The 17915-nt window shown below is 38.4% G+C and overlaps 1 protein-coding gene across 2 annotated transcripts in view; it reads left to right on the top strand.

Annotated features, from left to right (window-relative positions):
• Positions 1–17283, top strand: part of LOC136875640 (sodium-coupled monocarboxylate transporter 1) — a 247732-nt gene extending 230449 nt beyond the window's left edge. For both annotated transcript variants that reach the window (XM_067149181.2, XM_067149182.2), the window contains exons 12-14: positions 3191–3381; positions 10301–10511; positions 13985–17283. In XM_067149181.2, coding sequence (XP_067005282.1) covers positions 3191–3381; positions 10301–10511; positions 13985–14095 — 513 coding nt within the window. In that variant the 3' untranslated portion in view covers positions 14096–17283. The remainder of the gene's footprint in view (positions 1–3190; positions 3382–10300; positions 10512–13984) is intronic.
• The last annotated feature ends 632 nt before the right edge of the window (positions 17284–17915 follow it).

The following is a 17915-nucleotide window of genomic DNA, read 5'->3' as shown; positions in this document are numbered from 1 at the left end:
GCCTAGTAATACCAGAAAGAGCTGACCGCTCTCAATCTTTCAAGCCTATCAAAGGCAACAACCAACATTACTGTCAACTGCCCTCAAGGCACACCTATCAAGAAACAGGGGTATCTAGTACCCAATCTACTGGGCATTCGTGGAAAGGAACAGATTAATTAAATGGCCCCATAAAAAATCAAGATGAAGGGAGGCATGTACTAGCACTCCTACATGAAAGCTTGTTAAAACCTAAGTGGCGTTAAGCCGATACACAGGGGCTATTCCCATACTACAGAGGTGACTCGTATAAGAAAAATTTTAACACATTAGAGGAGAGAAGAAAATCGGTTATGAAAACGTAGTCGCCTCAAATCAAAATGAAGGGGAGCTCGAGAGGGTAAAGCACTCTATCCCCGATTTATAGTTAAAGTAATAAGAAAATGTTTACATAAGCTGGCACTAAGTTACATTTTTAAACAGGTAGGATACTTTGAAAAGGTTTCGAACCTTCCCCGGGGGTTTAACTGCTGAGCAAAAAAGAAATAAAGATGTTTAAAGGCAATTACCTTTGAAGAGCTGCTGCTCGAAGGAAGAGGCGCAACCCACCCCCTGCTATACTTCCATACACTACGCTAGATGTTGTTGAAGTGGCGACGAGCCATGAAAATCAGCAGTTTTTAAACCCTCATGGAAGGTTCGAGACCTTTCATGAATAATTACGACACGCCCACATGCGTTTATTGGTCGGCTAAAAGTTAGTCAAAAATGAAGAAGAAACCTGTGATTGGAGGGAAATTACAGAAATTACTGATTGGGTAAATTCAAAACAGGCGGAAAAAAAGGATTAATATTGCCAACCCACCAACGAAAGAACGAAATTTAGTAAAGACAACAACTTATGAATACAAAATATCTTCAAGAAAAGTTCCTTCACTTCGCACCAGGGTGCATGATCATAGGTTTTGGTAGAGACATCTGTGAGAGAATGTCCACACTTCTTGATAATTAGTAAACAAACACAATTCGAAATTAACACAGTGACATCTTCTGATAAGTGGTTGAATTCAGTTTTAAAGTTCAGAGTTTCAGTTGTAGAGGAGTACTTTAAGGCGGAAAATTCAAATGTGCGGCGTATAGGTGTACCAACCGGTACACATGGAAAACGCTTGTTATTGGAAACTGATAATTAATCTAAGACCATTCAAAAGAAACATTGTGAAACAATGACCTTGTAGCGTGGCTTCGCAATAGGACATCGTGGATGACTTGGGATAATTGTATGGACTGGCTTAAAGAAATACACTTAAAAAGGAAAAAGGGAAAACTTAAAATGGTATTGTTTGTTGACAGTTTTAAATTCATGTAAATTGTGGATGTTGTCGTAAAGTACCCTCCTCTCACCACCGCCAACTTGACCAGCTAGGTTCAATCATTAGATCGTAAAATGGCTGTACATAAATCACCTAATGAAGGCTGTGATTAATCCTGCAGATCATTTTAATAATACAACAATTTGCGAGAGCAATAATCATTGTTAATGCAATAAGGTGGTCATGGGGTATGGAAATATGTATCGCGAAACACAATATTTTGGGCATAAAGAATTTCTGCAATAAGAAACTCCAGCAACAGAGGTGGGTAAGAGCGCATAAAGTGTAAGGAAAGTAAATAGTTTAGAACTCCCTGCTTATAAGCGAAGAACGGAACGCATTCCCGAAGTTCATTGCAGTGAAATTCCTAATATTGAAACTATACAGAATTTTGGCAACCTAGCAGGGATGCGTGAAGATGTTCTTGATATCGCTCAAAAAGTGCTACAAAGGGTTCTTTTTTCAACTGATGACAAGAATGAAGAAACATCCTCATGAGAGGAGGAAGCTATTTCTATTCCTGAAAATCCTCCCACCCATCGACGATCTTTTTAGTGCATCAAGGAATTTGAGTTATCAATCGTTTACCACTGATCTAGACTTAGGATGTCCCCCACGTAGCAATTCCGTATCGTTCATTCACATCGTCTTTCCTTAAAGGATATCAAGGAAGTTGAAAATGTATCAAACATCCCCCGTGTTAAATTATTCCAATACCTAATTCATCTTCTTATGAACTAGTATTTTCCACAATTTGTCCTCTGGAATATTATGCGTTTGAACATGGTCGGCAATTTAACTTTTATTTGGACTAGAATATTACACTGAGGAATGATAATGCTTGCTGTTTAAAGGGACCTAACATCTGTCATCGGCCCCGAAACTGAGGAATAGTGGACATTGTCGAAAACTTTAAAACACTTCAGTTGTCTTTTTAAGAGACTTTAAAGAAACTAATGATTACAAGCAAGTTATTGTAAATGTCTATCAAATATAACATGTATATACACAGTAATAACATACTAATGTAATAGTTGCTTGACATTATGAAATTTCCTTTCCAGTGCATGCTAAATATCTTGGGCTCCCTGTTCCGTTGGACACATTTTTATTGAATTATACTCGTCCAGGTTAGAGGTATATACATATTGTCGTTATGCCTCGAAATATCGCTATGTGACAATGTTATTGGTGAAATACTGACCTGCAGTACATGCATCACATTTTTTAAATGCTATTTGTTCGGGACGTCGACCTAGAAAGACCTTTTGCCCCTACAGGTATCGCTTAGGACGGAAATTCGTTGATACAGTTCATGCAATACTGAACCTCAGATGACAGAACTTTTCTGGCCAGCGTTCTAAGCTGAAATATTATCACATATCGGTTTTTCTAGGCGCAGCGACGATATACACATCCGACTTCAAATCTACCCGAAATGTAAAAAGTTCACGAAATACGGAGTTGCGAACTTCGCAAGTTGTACTTCTATAGTTGCAAATGTAAACACTTTAATTACCCAAAGTGAAAGATCTATTTGAGCTCAGGTACGCTAGTTAAAATCAAGTAATAATAGTGATAATAATAGCAAAATTATTAACCACGTTTACGGTTTCCGCAGATGCCGTGGTACGGGAAGTTGTCCCGCTGGAATTCTTTTAAGTGCTAGTCGGGATATAACTCACGAACTTGAAAACAGGTCAGAGGTTCTACCATCTCAACCACTCAACCCATCCTGATAAATGTAATATACATATGATTGCAATTGACTCCCTGTTTTAAAAGGTATATTCATCAACTGTATGACTTCATCTCTTTGAATTGATTCTTGATGGCAGGGTGTCTTGGTAGGCGGCATTACAGCCCTGGCACTCGTCATGTGGATCGGTACGGGAGCGCAGGTTGCCATCGCGAGCGGCAACATGGTGGACGAACCAAAGACTACCTCAATCGAAGGCTGCCACTGTGGAAACCTCACTGACCTGCAACCTCCTCTCAACACCACAGAGCTACCAGAAACTAACTCAAGGTAAGATTTTCAATTTTACCATTTTAACAACTTCTGAGGAAATTCCTCGCAGAAAAAAAGAGGCTAAATGGTCACCAGTGCCAATCCAGTATACTTTTAATTTACATTACAGTATAGCAAGCATTTCGGTTAATCCGACAATCTTGTAATCCGAATATGTCTTAGTTAGATCGGATTAACTGCAGTCTGCTTTATATACAGCGTGCTTTGGAGATGAGTAAAAATATTTATTTTGCTGGTTATTGGCAAGTTCTGAATACATATGATTTCAAAATATCCTACTTGAAAAATGTAAGAATGAAGTTGAAAATTTTATTTTCGTAGCTCAGGTAGTATTTAATAATTAATAATTTACGCCTTTGGCGACATACATTAAAAAGTTGTTCAGTGTGGAAACGTTCACTTCTTGTACGTAGAATGTTTTCGTGCATCTTACCCATGCATACTACTAGGTGCAGTGCAGAGATTTACAAAGAATTTCTTCTTACAGATTACGTATACAGACGTCTTGAAGCCACGCTGAAGTGATGTGTACATCTGTAGTGCAGCGATGTACTCACAATTGCTTCTTACAGATTACATATCCAGAATATGTCCTGAAGCTGCAGTGCAGCAATGTACTGAGAATTGCTTCTTACAGATTACGCATTCATACAGACTTGAAGTATGATACGGCGGGCAGTATAAGCCGAGGCATTTTATGAGCTGGGGGCATTAAACCCAATCTTCCGGAAGGTAATTTGTACTTACCTCTCAAGCAGACTGTATACTATAAACCTAGCTTTTGCCCGCTACTTTACACGAGTGGAAATTAAGTTTGGGGGCCATTAAGTAATGATGAACGCTGGACCCTGTAACATAATGTGTTCGATATTTTTTGACGTAGAATAAGTTCATATTTTTAGTTCGGCAGAGGAGCGTTAAACAACGTAAAAGTTTCAAAATCCAAATGATTCCTAAACACGTGCTATGACAATATTTTATTGTAAAGAGGGACCAGGATACCTAAAGTTAAAGATGAAAAGTGGTAGAAACTAAGGTGCAAATTACTTCTATGAACTAAAGGGGACGGAGGGTTTACAGGGGTTATCTAAACAACGCACAAATTATATGAAAGGATGACATCCTCGTGAGAAAAACATTCTTACAATGTAGTATTATGGTAAGAATATAGCGGATACCTGCTCGTACAGACATTATACAAAGGGACAGATCCCTAGTGATAAAGAAGTGTGTGTGTGTGTGTGTGTGTGTGTGTGTGTGTGTGTGTGTGTGTGTGTGTGTGTGTGTGTGTGTAGTATTGATAAGCTGATGTGGGAATGCCAAATGATATTCAGAAGTGATATAGACGAATACAAGGACATTTAACGGCATTTCCCATATAATTGATCTTTGTGTCTAAAATTGCCACGTAGGCAATAACGTGGTATTTCTCGTGTGTACGGCTGTTTCATGGGACTCTATCAGTTATTAAAATTATGTTTTTAAATTGGGAACAATCCATTCTTATTCAACAATATAGTGTATTCCTGTTGTATTATAGAGCACCCTACTTTCAATATATTTAGATTAATTGCCCGCTTTACTTCATTGACCCGTATGCTCTTGAGCTTAGCCGTTGTGCCAGTTGAAAGTAGGGAGGATGGGACTTCGATGCCCGGGTTTGATTTCAAAGGTTCCTCAGCCAGAAGATTTCCATCCAAATGTTTATTTGTGAAATTAAATTTTATATTCAGCACTCTGCCGAGCCCGAGACAGGTGCAATATTTAAGAAGAAAATGTTATGTAGTTAATAAAATAACTCACGGGCAAATATGTCTTACACTTTTTTAATCAGTCTTTCATAATATATTACAAAGTACAGTATAATATCCCTTAATCACGAGGAATTGTGGGTGTCTCTGAGGGGGTGTGTTCACTAATTGTAGGTCCGTAAAAGCAATACAGTGTTCTTAACATGAAATGACCTGTAGCAAAAACACTGACATTATGGAGTCATTGGGTGATACCGTAGCACCGCCATCTTGAGCTACGAAAATCACCGTGCTGCGTGGCTAAATATAGCTCTGTACTCCGGTATGGTAGCACGTCGTGTGAAGCACCATTTCTTCGTCTCACTGAGTTCTGTAAATATAGGTGAAGAAAAATCAAATAGAGAAAATATTAGAAAATGTTTATACGAGGAAGTGCGAAAATATTCTTTCGCAAAATTTCAGACACTTCGACGACAAAGAACTTAAGAATCATCGAAAACGTGTACATGAGGACATAGCGCCTTGTCAGAAATCCAAAAGGACTAAAATCGACACCGAGCGTCGAAACGCTTATCGGGAGTGTCTCAAAGTGAAGCAGACAATGTCGTGAGGCGAATTCCGCGCTATCTGAGTCCAAACCAAGCAAATCTACAGGCCCAGTGTTGGAATGATTTGGAACCTACGGATGTGAATATTGATCACCCTGGTGATGATGAAGAGGCTCCGGTATGCCTACTGTACCTCTCGCGTCTCTACATGGTACAAGTCGTCGTTGCGCCTGCGAAAACCGCTATGTGAAATATTTCAGTTTACAGCTTTGACCGGCAAGGTTCTATCATACAAGATTCAGCAGTGTGCTAGTAATTTCAGAATTCTCGCTCTTGATTATATATTTGCCACGGGACGGTGTTTCTCCCACATCAGCGGTTTTCGCAGACGCAACGGCGAAATATAGAGCTATCTCCCGTATTACTGACATCGGACTACGCAATGAAGTGAACTGTTTCCTCCGTCCGACCCGCGCAGTGCAAACACATGATACGTCTGTGCCTTGAAGTTAAGAAACAATCCAAAATGTTGTACAAATATTAATATAAACTTAACAGGTGAGATCATTAACACCTGTAATAGTTTGATATCTCGTAAATTAGGTCCATATAATTTTAGGAGTAGGCTTAAAATGTGATCAAAGTCTTCAAAACATAAATTTTATTTTACTCATACGTGTACCCAACAAATCATAATCATTGACCATTAATAAAAATGTGGAGGCAACGAACGTATACAAATAATTATAACGCTTTGCCACCATACCTCTCGATCATAAATACGGTGCAGCTTTCATCGGTTTCTTTTTCTTGGGACTACAGGCAGTATCATTAAAGGAATTAAGTTTCATTGCTTGTAACGCCTAATATTGTCTGCTAACAGTTTAATGTAAATTATAGCTGCCTCTGTGGATCAGCGGTAGAGTGTCGGCCTCCGGATCCCAAGATAGCGGGTTCAAACCCGGCAGAGGTAGTCGGATTTTTGAAGGGCGGTAAAAAGTCCATTCGACACTCCATGTCGTACGATGTCGGCATGTAAAAGATCTCTTGTGACACATTTGGTGTTTACCCGACAAAATTCATTAAATCTCAGCCATAGACGCCCAAGAGAGTTTCAGTTTACTCGGTCTGCCATCTAGTGGGGGCCTAGAGTAAAACGGAACGTCGAAATTGACGAGCAGACAGCCAGATGGCGTCAAATTGAAATGTCTGCACACGGTAGCTGAGGCCATACGAATATATAATCGTTTAAATTATTTAAATTGTATGCATAATAAAGCGAAAATCATTTATTGAAGGTTTGATTTTATGAACTGCATTTGGTCCTACATTTAGAGTGGGTTTTGCTTTTACTTCCCATGTTCTCAATATTACCTAACCCAAGAAATAGCACACATGTGCTCCTTAGTTTTCCATTTCCACACCAGGCAAAAGGTTGTACTTTGATTAAAGCCACGGATTGTTACCTTCGCAATCGTTGCACTTTCCCATCCCTACGTCGACGAAAGCCTTCGATGTATTTGTGTGACGTTAGACCACTGGCAAACGAAAAATGTATGTTCACTTGGTTATTGATCGTCTGTTACTTTTAGGCTTGTTCTAGTATCAACAGTAAAACGTACTGCTGTAAATCTATGTGGTGGGGACAAAAGTCCGTTCGTATCACCATGTACTGTATAACTCCTGGAAGGTATATATGCCCACTTAACGGCGTGGACGGTCAAGTTGCCAACGTAACTCCTACCTTTTCAGTGCAAGGACACCTGTGTTTGTTTATTTTCTCCATGTTAATAGCATAGAAGGAAGGATGTTAGTAAAGCAGCACCATCGGTGCAGTGGGAAAATTGAATAATCTAACAAAGTATTTCTTATTTCAGTCCGCTATCAGGGAAGCAGGTGAAAGGAAACATCAATACATTCATTCAGTTCTACATCACGGTGTAATCAAAATTATTTCCATTTCTCTAAATCTCTAAAATTTAATCGCACAAGTTTTCTTTGTACAATACTTTCCATTATTACCAATGACTTTTTGCCATTTTCCTGGTAACTTAAAAATACCAGTTCTTCAAAATGTTGTAGGTTTCAGTTGGGTGAATTGTTAGATGGTATTTTTGCAGTCCTCCAACGAAATGAGGCGTTTACCACCCAGAAAATTCTATAGAGACAGAAACAGATAATCTGATGGAACGATATTAGGGAAGTGATGCTTCTACATACTCGGGCTCTGGACGAATCTTCAGATAGAATTGACTGCGCTCAATTGTGTGCATGGCACAAAGTTCCTCGAAGCAGGGTCTAAAACGTCTGTGTGTCAATGATCTCTCACGTGAAAAAAATAACCATATCTAGCATCAGACAACTAGGGAAACAACTTACTGCATGATGCAGTTTGGTGATTTACGCAGTTCAACAAATTGGAAGGCATATTTTTAAGGTCTGTGGAAAATAACATTTTCCCGTCAATTTTCGAGGAAATTGATGTACCAAAACAGAATTAGAAATTGAAGTGCTACAGCTGCAGATGACATACGAAAGGACAGAGAAAGCTGATTCATCGTTTTGGCTCTCTTGATAGAGATTGATACCCTAACTTGCACGAGTTTTCGAAATAAGTTATATGCTGACAACGTTTGGATTGACATGTGCGTTCGAAAGTATGTCCTCCAATAGGAATTTCGTGAAAAATAATTGCACATCCAGAATTACTAACGGACACTTGAGGTACTGCTTAACTGTTGCTGGAACTTCGTGTATTCCAAACTTTGAAAAGATTTGACAAACCAAGACATACCATTTCTCTTACTAATGAAGATGGTGGGTGAATTGTAGATTCCAAACGTGCGTATGATAACTGAATTTAAAGTACAATTTATGTAAAATTCTTTTTCTCGTGAATGTTGAAATTTAAAAAAAAACCTGCATGGAAATACAATGCAAATAATTGACATTAGGCCAATATCCACCATATTTCCTTTTTTTCTGTAATTTTTTCTGTACTTTCTATGTAAGGTGACCTGCGCGTCTTTGAGAATGGGGCTCTACCTATGATAAATTCTAATGATGAAGACTGCCCACACACCCAGCCCTCCGAACCATCGGAATTAAGCAATGAAGACTGGATTAGGGAATTTTCATTGTAAAGACAGGCCCTTTTGCTTACTATCAGTCAGTTAACTTGGAGTTATCATTATAATGGCAGACACTCTTTCTTCACCTGCCTTTTTATAAATCCTCAGAAATACTGCTTTAGTGGCTTTCCCAACTGAAATAAACATACGTCATTACAATGACGTCAGTAGGAATTTCAAAGATTAAAAGCATGCTATCATATGAAATACTCGACGAAATGAAGAACCAAACATTTTGTCACTTTTAACGAACAATACTACACTGCCAATTTAACAGTCCAAAGTTCCAGAGCTGTAATTACCAGGCCGCAGACAGCCGTGAACACTCCTGTCATTATTCCTTTAAGTGTACACACTGCTCATTCTAGTCAGCGTCTCAGAGTAGGGATCGAATTGCTGAAATACTACGATGAACCAGTGTGTTACGGACCAGTAGTATCAAAATTTATGAACCAGAGGAATGGCATGCTAAAGAAGAATGTTAACTTTACTCTCCAACTACTTCCCGCCAATATTCAGGCAGGCTGTTATACTCGGTACGCAGCAGTAATCCCATCTATCGGAGATGAGTGGAAGCAGAAGAGGCAAAGAACATAACAATGGTCAATGTAATGTTATTGTTGATCAATTTTATGAGCTTTCGATACTGTAGACATTCACATTGTTTTCTGTCGACTTACAGGCAGATATAAATGATCGGAAATTGTATTCCCTATAACTTCTGTTATATAGCGCTGTTGGATAGAACCAATAACATAGGTATTTAAAAATTAAGTTTTAGGCGCCTTACCATTAACTACCATTTTATCCAGGGTGAATCAAATTATTTATATCCTATACTGTAGTTCCTTATTCCCCGACACCGCATACCGATTTTCGTTAAATTCTGTTCACCTATTTTCTCGTGCTCGACGTTGATATGGACTTAGCAACAAAAATGCAAATTCATGAATATATCTGTTATCATAGCCGGTACGGTAAAAATGTGCAAGACATGAATGATAGGAAATGTAATTCTATGTAACTTTAGTTATGTAGTATTCATTTAATTCTATATAACTTTAGTTATGTAGTATTTATCGATAGGACCACTAATAACATAAATATTTCAGAATTAAATTTTAGGCCTTTCCCCTAAACTACCATTTCACTCGGCGTGATTAAAATAATTCATGGACTAGATTGTATCGGCTTATTCCCCGACTTTACTTACCGATTTTCATTAAATTCTCTTCAGCCAATTTCTCGTGATGCGCGTACAGACGGACGGACGTTACGGAAAATTGTTACTATGGACACGGCCGATACAGAAATAACATTCTTTTTAAATTCTGAGGAATGTGCAGACAATAACTCTTATTTTTTTATATATAGATAAGACTCTTTCATTCCAAGGCTCGTGTGTTTCATTGCTGTAAGAGATCACTGGAGCTGTTATCCTAATGTTAATTTCTCAGCTGAAATTGAGTCACGATCTTGTCCACAGCAATGAGGTGTTCTCGCTGTACCGCCTGTCCTACCTATGGTACTCGCTGCTGGGCTGTGTGGTGACAGTGGTTGTGGGTCTCACCACTAGCCTAGTGACTGGGCCTCAAGATCCTAGAGACCTAGATCCTATTCTCGTGTCCCCGCCTGTCTGGAGACTGCTGCACGCTCTACCACAAGGGGTGCGCGATAGCCTCAACTTGCCACTCAAGGTACGTAGTGACATTCAACCAACACTCTAATGTTTACAGCAAACATTCTCCTAACCAAATATGTCTTACTGTACCATTACAATGTATACTCCATAAAAGCTGTAGTTCTTTTGAGAGAAGAAAATCTCTTCCCTTCGACCAGGAGTTCCATCAGTACATAAATGATTGGTGAGCTATCGAAATGACCAATATTGCTCTTCTACTTTTCCTATAATCATGTAATAGTATATTATGCAATGAGCCTGTACTCGCCTGCTAAAAGACTGTAAGGAAACAAGAAGTATCAGTTATATAAGGTATAAGGTGGCTATAAAAGGATGTGACCAACAAATAAATATAAAATTTGTAATATTTTTGGAGAAAAAAGTGTGTCCGACACAAATAAATAGCAAAATCGTTATGTCCGTTTATATAAATAAGATCTATTTTTCAAGATTGTTGATCATATGAAAACTCTGAAGAAGATACTTAACCGCAAAAATTTGTGATAACAATAAACCTAACTACATAGATGCAACTTCATGCAATGCATTTCGGAAATTGTAAACAATGGTAGTGATATAATCAGAACTTTACAAATGACAACATTCAGTCATACCTCTTGTCATGTTTCTCTCGAAGGACAGCATTGCAATAACCTTGGCCGGATGCTAAACTTCGTAACAATCTGCTCTGTTGCTACCTGAAGTTAACAATAGTCAAAAGTAGTGAAAAGAAATTCCCAGTTAGCTGGGATCGGCATTTTGTATGGAATTGGCGCAGTTTTTCAGCTGGATGTCTTTCCTGACGCCATCCCTATGTGGAGGGATATGTTCAGTACTGCTTATAGTCTGCAGTGGTTACTAGTGAGAGATGTTGTACGTAAATGAATGTATTAAGGTTAACACAAACGCTCAGTTCTCGAGCTAATGGAATTAACCAGATGTGGTCTAAGTCATTGGCCTGACCAGGAGTCGAACCTTGGGACTACGGAACCGAAGAGCAGCACGCTGATCATTCAATCAAGGCGCTGGACCTTAATAAAAAAATTCTTAAATCTAGTTAATTACGCAGGGCCAGTGTCTATCCTACGACAAAAAGCAAGGAGGTAAGAGAGTCAAGATACATCGTCAAATTCACTACAGTTTTTGTGCAACTGTACGCTGCTAAGACGGCAGTCGCACATCCAGCCCCGCATCTGATGACAGAGCATCTGCTAGTCCATCGTAACACTCCAAACTAGAGATCGGATTTTTAGAGAGTAATAGGTTAAAATCCAAACTTACTAAAGTGAGCATTGATTAATTCATTCATACATTCATTTACTCATCCGATAAGAAAAGTTTCTCTAGTTGGTGGTTATCCGTGGTGGGGAGAGACCATTTTTTCATGCATGCATGAGAGCATTCAACTCGTGTAATCCCGTATTCATTAACGAATGCTCTCTTGCCGGACTAAGTGGCTCAGTCGTTGAGTGCTGGTCTTCTGACCCCAACTTGGCAGGTTAGATCCTGGCTTAGTCCGGTGGTATTTGAAGGTGCTCAAATACATCAGCTTCGTGTCGGTAGATTTACTGGCACGTAAAAGAACTCCTGCGGGACTAAATTCCGGCACCTCAGCGTCTTCGAAAACAATTAAAGTAGTTAGTGTGACATAAAAACAATAACATTGTGAATATTGTCTCCCCAGTGGGCGGCTATCCGTGATTGGGTGGAGTGTAGATCCACTCATGAAATACAATGATACCAGGCAATTCATTAATTCAGTTAGTCATTCAGTTAATTCATAATGTCTATTGTAAGCTAAAGATACCATTGTTTAGACTAGTGACACAAATAGATACTTGTACTAACATGAACTAATACAGGTTGTCCTAGACTATATAACAATGTTAACGTCTAGGACAAAAATTTTAGAAAATAAAAAATCTTAGAAACTACATTTTAGAGATCGGATGAACGTATTAGGCGACACTTCCTAGTTACTAAATTAGTTTGCATTCTAACCTATTACTGCCGGAAAGCCCGAAGTCTACTCATAACTACGCAGACCTTTTCGAACAGCAATCTGCGGGCAGACGAGTGCGCTTCGTGTAACAGTGTTTACACTGGGTCGGGCGAGAAACGTCACAATAGTTGCTCGAAGCGTTGCCTACGAGATACACATATACGTATATCTCGTAGGCAACGCTCGAAGTGACTTCTGTCCGCACGCTAGAGGCAGTGCAACACGATGCGAGTTCTCTTCCAATAACAGCCGGGAGGATACGGCACCGCACGCCTTCAGACTGAACAGCGGTCGCTTCGGGTCTGTTGCGCCATGGTGTTCTAGTTTATTGGACCATACCATTTGGCTTACTATCCCACTTAGTGCTCCAGTCACCTCCTTACGTTTTACCATAGACGAGAGACTCGTCCTGTACATTTTTTTTTCAAACGAAAAATACAGTACATAAGAACATTTCAAAATGGTATATCGCAGGGCCTCTCAGGGTGCATGCGCGTGGTGCATGCACTGTGCACGGTGCAAAAGACGACTTCGCTTGGTTGACCAGAGTGCAGACCCCCCACTCCTCTCTCCCTACACCTGTCTCCCGTTCGGCCTGTCTCCGCGTTCCTCACCTTCAATTGCTGTTTCTCCCCCACGGCGAAATCTTTACGTGTGGTGAGCGGAGACGCACAGTTGTATGGGACAAGGTTACCAGTGTTATTAAAAAAATTAAAAAAGTGAATTAGAAATACACATACATGTTTGAGAGGAATGTAAACATAATTTAAAAAAAATGCAGAACCCGTAACCAAAATGAAAATGCTACAGTACTGGAACAAAACTCATTTGTGGATATAGAATGCTCTTCTTCAAGCTGTTTCAACTTCCTTAATTCTTTCTTTCTGACGTCTCCTATGATTTCACAATAATTTTCCGAATGTAGTCTGTTGTAATGTCTTTCAATAGATGATTTTCTTACGCACGTAATTATCGTCCCACAGATTAAGCATTTGGCGTTATCGTCACGACAAACAAACAAAAAAAAATACGAAAGTTCCCAGTTCGATTGAAATGGACTTTCGGAAGTCTTTGCTTTCTTCGAAACGGGTTGCTCCATTATTATGTTGTTGTCGTGCGCTTGTCTATTTCACTGATAAACACATCGTCTACCACCAAACGCTTCGTCGCACTCAGCACACTACACCATCCGAGTCAAGCCGAGTTGAGGCGAAGCGTACCGATGCACAGTGCACAAAGCCTATGCACCTCGCTCTGCACGCGTGAGAGTTTGGGCGTTTGAGAGGCCCTGGTATATCGTTTCTCTCCTGTAGTCATGCATAGAGTAATTTATTTTGATCTTCTAGGGATAGGATTTTCCTCTTCCTTTTCTGGAACTTGTAACCATAAAATTTTGAACCCTAAACTGAATAGTAATTATTACTACTACATATTACCCTTTTATACTTAATTTCTGTGCATTATTGTATTTCTTGTTTCATTAACAGGGAAGAAAGGAGAAACACGTTGACGGTGACGCCTTCGTGGGAGGCATCCCCAACTTAGCGCTCTCCGTGGAAGATGAGAAACTTCCATCTGAACGAGACACCAGCTCGTGAATCAAACGCCGCAATCTTGCATTCTGTTAGCTTTTATCATAGTGTTGGCTATGTACGTAGTATAAATAGATTTTAATTGTAAGCAGTAGTGAAATCCACGTACCTTACGCATCACATTTATTACACTGTAGAAGCTGAACACTAGTGTTCTAAATTTCCTTCATGGTGTTTTATACCTGCTTCAGTTTTAAATATGAGGCGGTGTAAAAAAAACCGGAATGATTTTATTACACCAAAATACTGGCTACCTTTACTCAAATTCACTTACAGACCTTCCAAGTATTCTCCCTCAGACACAATACAACGGTTCCAGCGTTCAGCCCACTGTTCAAAACACTCTCCGAAGCCCTTTCTTGATAGTCTGTTGAGTATACACCAAACTGCATTGTTTACTTCTTGATCACTTTGAAAATTACGCCCCAAAGTTCCTTTTTCATTGCAGGAAATAGGTAGGAACCGCATGGTGCTAGATCCGGTGATAAGGTGGATGTTGCCTCACCTCAGTGCCCAATTCGGTTAATGTGTCTTGTGCCTTGATTGCCCGATGCGCAGGCGCGTTGTCCTGGTGCAGGATCCATCCCGTTTGAACAGAGTTTGGTCTTTTTCTGCAATTTTTCTTTTCAATGGTTAAATGGTGGTCTTCCCGCAAACATGACATCAGTTGTGTTCATTGCTGTCGGTTTTCGAAGTTGAGGGTCTTCGGGGCATGGAGCATCCTCAAGATCAGTTTTACCCTCTTTAAAGTGTTTGAGCCACTCAAAAACTTGGGTCTTTCCCATGGCTTCCTCGCTGTAAGCTTGCTGCAACATTTTCACTATTTGTGTTGGAGTTTTGTCCAGGAGAAAACACGATATAATTGAAGCGCGCTGCTGCAACTTAAGATCCTTGTTGGGTACAGCGAACACGGCCTCCTTCCTGAGAAGCCTGAGCCGAGTGACGTGCTTCGCACTGTCTCACTCAAGGTCACATCTTTCAGTACCACCACCTACAAACTCCAACGCGGGATTATTAAAATATAAAAAAAATCAGCCGGTTATTTTCTGACGCCCCTTCGTAGAAGCAGAACTCATCATGAGCAATGTGATTTTCCTTTCAACTAGCGTGTAACACGAGAAATTAAACATGTTATCACAAGCATATCTTCAGACGGTAACATTCGTATAAGAAATTGTTGAATATTAGTAAATACTTGAATGAAGGAAGAATTAAGAATTCTTGTTTCTGGTATCCAAAATAATGGTAGCATATTTAGCAACATTTCTTACATAGAGGGTAAGGTGTCTTCCATATATTGCGTACAAGCAGTCTTAAAACTCGCATAATCGTCTATATACCGTTTAATCCCGTACCTATTAAATCATCCATATCATTTTCCATCTTCCCTAAGTTTATTACTTAGATAGCTTCCTCGTCAGCGATAAGCCAAAGTTCACATGTGCCATGAACATCACACATTAGTTTTCTCAAAAAGTAAGACACTGATAGTTAAGTAATATGCCCTTATACAAGATAGTGTAGCATTACTTTCTTGGATTTAATAAAGAATGCTCCGTAAAATGTTCACCAATTTTCAGAAACAAGGATACTAAGCATGACCTGTCTTGTCCTATTATAAATCAAGGTAAAATAGAGGATAATAACGTATATATATTGCAGTAACAGTTTTCTTGGGAGGATAAATGTCTGAGATCGCAGGAAATGGGGCAGGGTTTTGATACGGAATAGTAGATAGAAAAGTTTTATATATTGAATTAAAATAAGTTGTGATGCATGCTAGTGTGACCATACACTTTCTCGCTAGTATTTTTATAGTAGCGAACAAAACTAAGTTTCCGGAATCTAAGTTTTGTCTCGATTTCTCGGAGAGATAACTGGCAACATAATTTTCTGAATATAGCATGAATGAAATGAAATATGAAGTGTGAAACATTCATTTGTTATCTCTTGATATACTTTTTTATGCATCAGATTTCTTGTATATGGAAGTCTGTGAACACTTTATAGATTTATAATGTGTAATTACATCAATTCACCTTCTGAAACGCTCACATTAAAGGTAAAATAATAGGAGCTTGTACATAACATTCGCGTAAGCGAAGTTCATGCATCAGTAGTTCAAAATCTGTGACCAAAGCAAAATGATTATGATATTCATGTTTTATAAATTTCATTAATTTACTTGAAGTGTTGTTAATTTTATTTAAACCTTAAACGTTCAGCTGGTATATGATCTAGTCTAGTCTATTCAAGCCTTGTGCATGCAAAATGCTTTTAATTTCTTTTAACTTAATAATAAACTTTCTAATAGTGTGAATTAATGAATATTTAAAGGTACCATATTGATAAATATTTTAAATTATCTAAAGATAGTTTCTTGTTGGTTTTAATCAATTGAGTGCCCACATTTTAAAGTGTAAATCTTTAATAAATATATAACATTTGTATAAAGTATTCATAGTTTTTCTGGAAATCTCTTTTGACATGGAGAATAAATGCGTTAATATTTTGTGTGTTAAGAGTGTTAAGAGGTAATGACAAATATTGTAATGCCTTCTATGTTCCACGGTAAAATTATCCAGGGAAACTCGACAAACATGAGCATTTAATGACTCCTTAATATCGTAATCTCTATTCCCATTTCGTTGGTTTGTTCCCTATCAAATGTTTCATGAAATATCTGTAATTAACATAAATTGTTTTTAAGATTTGCAGTTAGCAACGACATTCATGTCTCATTGTACTTCGGACTTTTGAATGACTTGAACTCGTAGAAACTGTTAGACACCATGAATGCCTGAGCAAGGTATGCAGCTCATACAGAACAGCTAATTGTGTAATTTGTCAATTTGTAACAAAATAACTTTTAAATGTTAAAAATTCAGAATATTAAAATTATTTTTCATTTATTTTTATTGATAATGAAACTATTTTGATTTATGGATTGTGCTAATTAAAGCTGGTTGGTCCAATACAGTAGAGACTTTATTTAGCCATTAGCATAGAAAGTAAAGAGAAAATTATCAAATTAAGACTCGTCGCAAAAGTTCCGATGAAATACGCTTTACATTCCATTACAAAGCTTAGGATGTAGATGTATTATGAATCCTGAAAGCAGATGTAATAATATACAGAGTAAAGATCCGCAACATATTGTACATATTGATATTTGTATATTATTATTATTATTATTATTATTATTAAAAATCGAAAACAAGGTTTCTAGAAGGAAATTTAATTTTCATCGATTGTACATGTTAAAAACACTTAAGCTATTTAGGCTTTTTCAATCGTGAAATTACCAGCGTTTCGCCCTAGTGTAGCAGTGGGCTCATCAGTTGGATTCCTACACCTTTCCAAGACGCTAGCGGCCAGTGCGCCGTTGAGACACCACTGCGAGCCTCTTATGTAGGACAGTGCAGTGACGGTGCACTGGGGGAAGCATGTGCCTCCACTTGTATAAATGCCCGCCTTAAGGGTTGTTGTTATTATTTTTATTAGTATTATTATTATTATTACATGCACAATTTGTTAGATATTTAGAGCATGGCTTTTTTAAACGCAGTGAGAACATAGATGTGTTAGGATATGAGTTACACAATTTCTCTAAATCATCTTTACGACATAGAAAAATAAATTAGATTGCCATTTTAAGTTTAAATATTTATGAAACAAGAGAAATATATTAGGAGGAGGATATTGTGTTTTAAATAAGGCATACCATCTCAGTATTGTGTAGTTACGAATCGACAGCAATTCACAGGGTTTTCCGTAACTTGCAAACCAGGACCGTCACCCATTTTGCTAAGTAATGATTACTATA

This window comes from Anabrus simplex, chromosome 6, assembly GCF_040414725.1.
Source record: "Anabrus simplex isolate iqAnaSimp1 chromosome 6, ASM4041472v1, whole genome shotgun sequence".
Taxonomy (NCBI): domain Eukaryota; kingdom Metazoa; phylum Arthropoda; class Insecta; order Orthoptera; family Tettigoniidae; genus Anabrus; species Anabrus simplex.
This window is presented reverse-complemented; position numbering and strand designations above follow the sequence as displayed.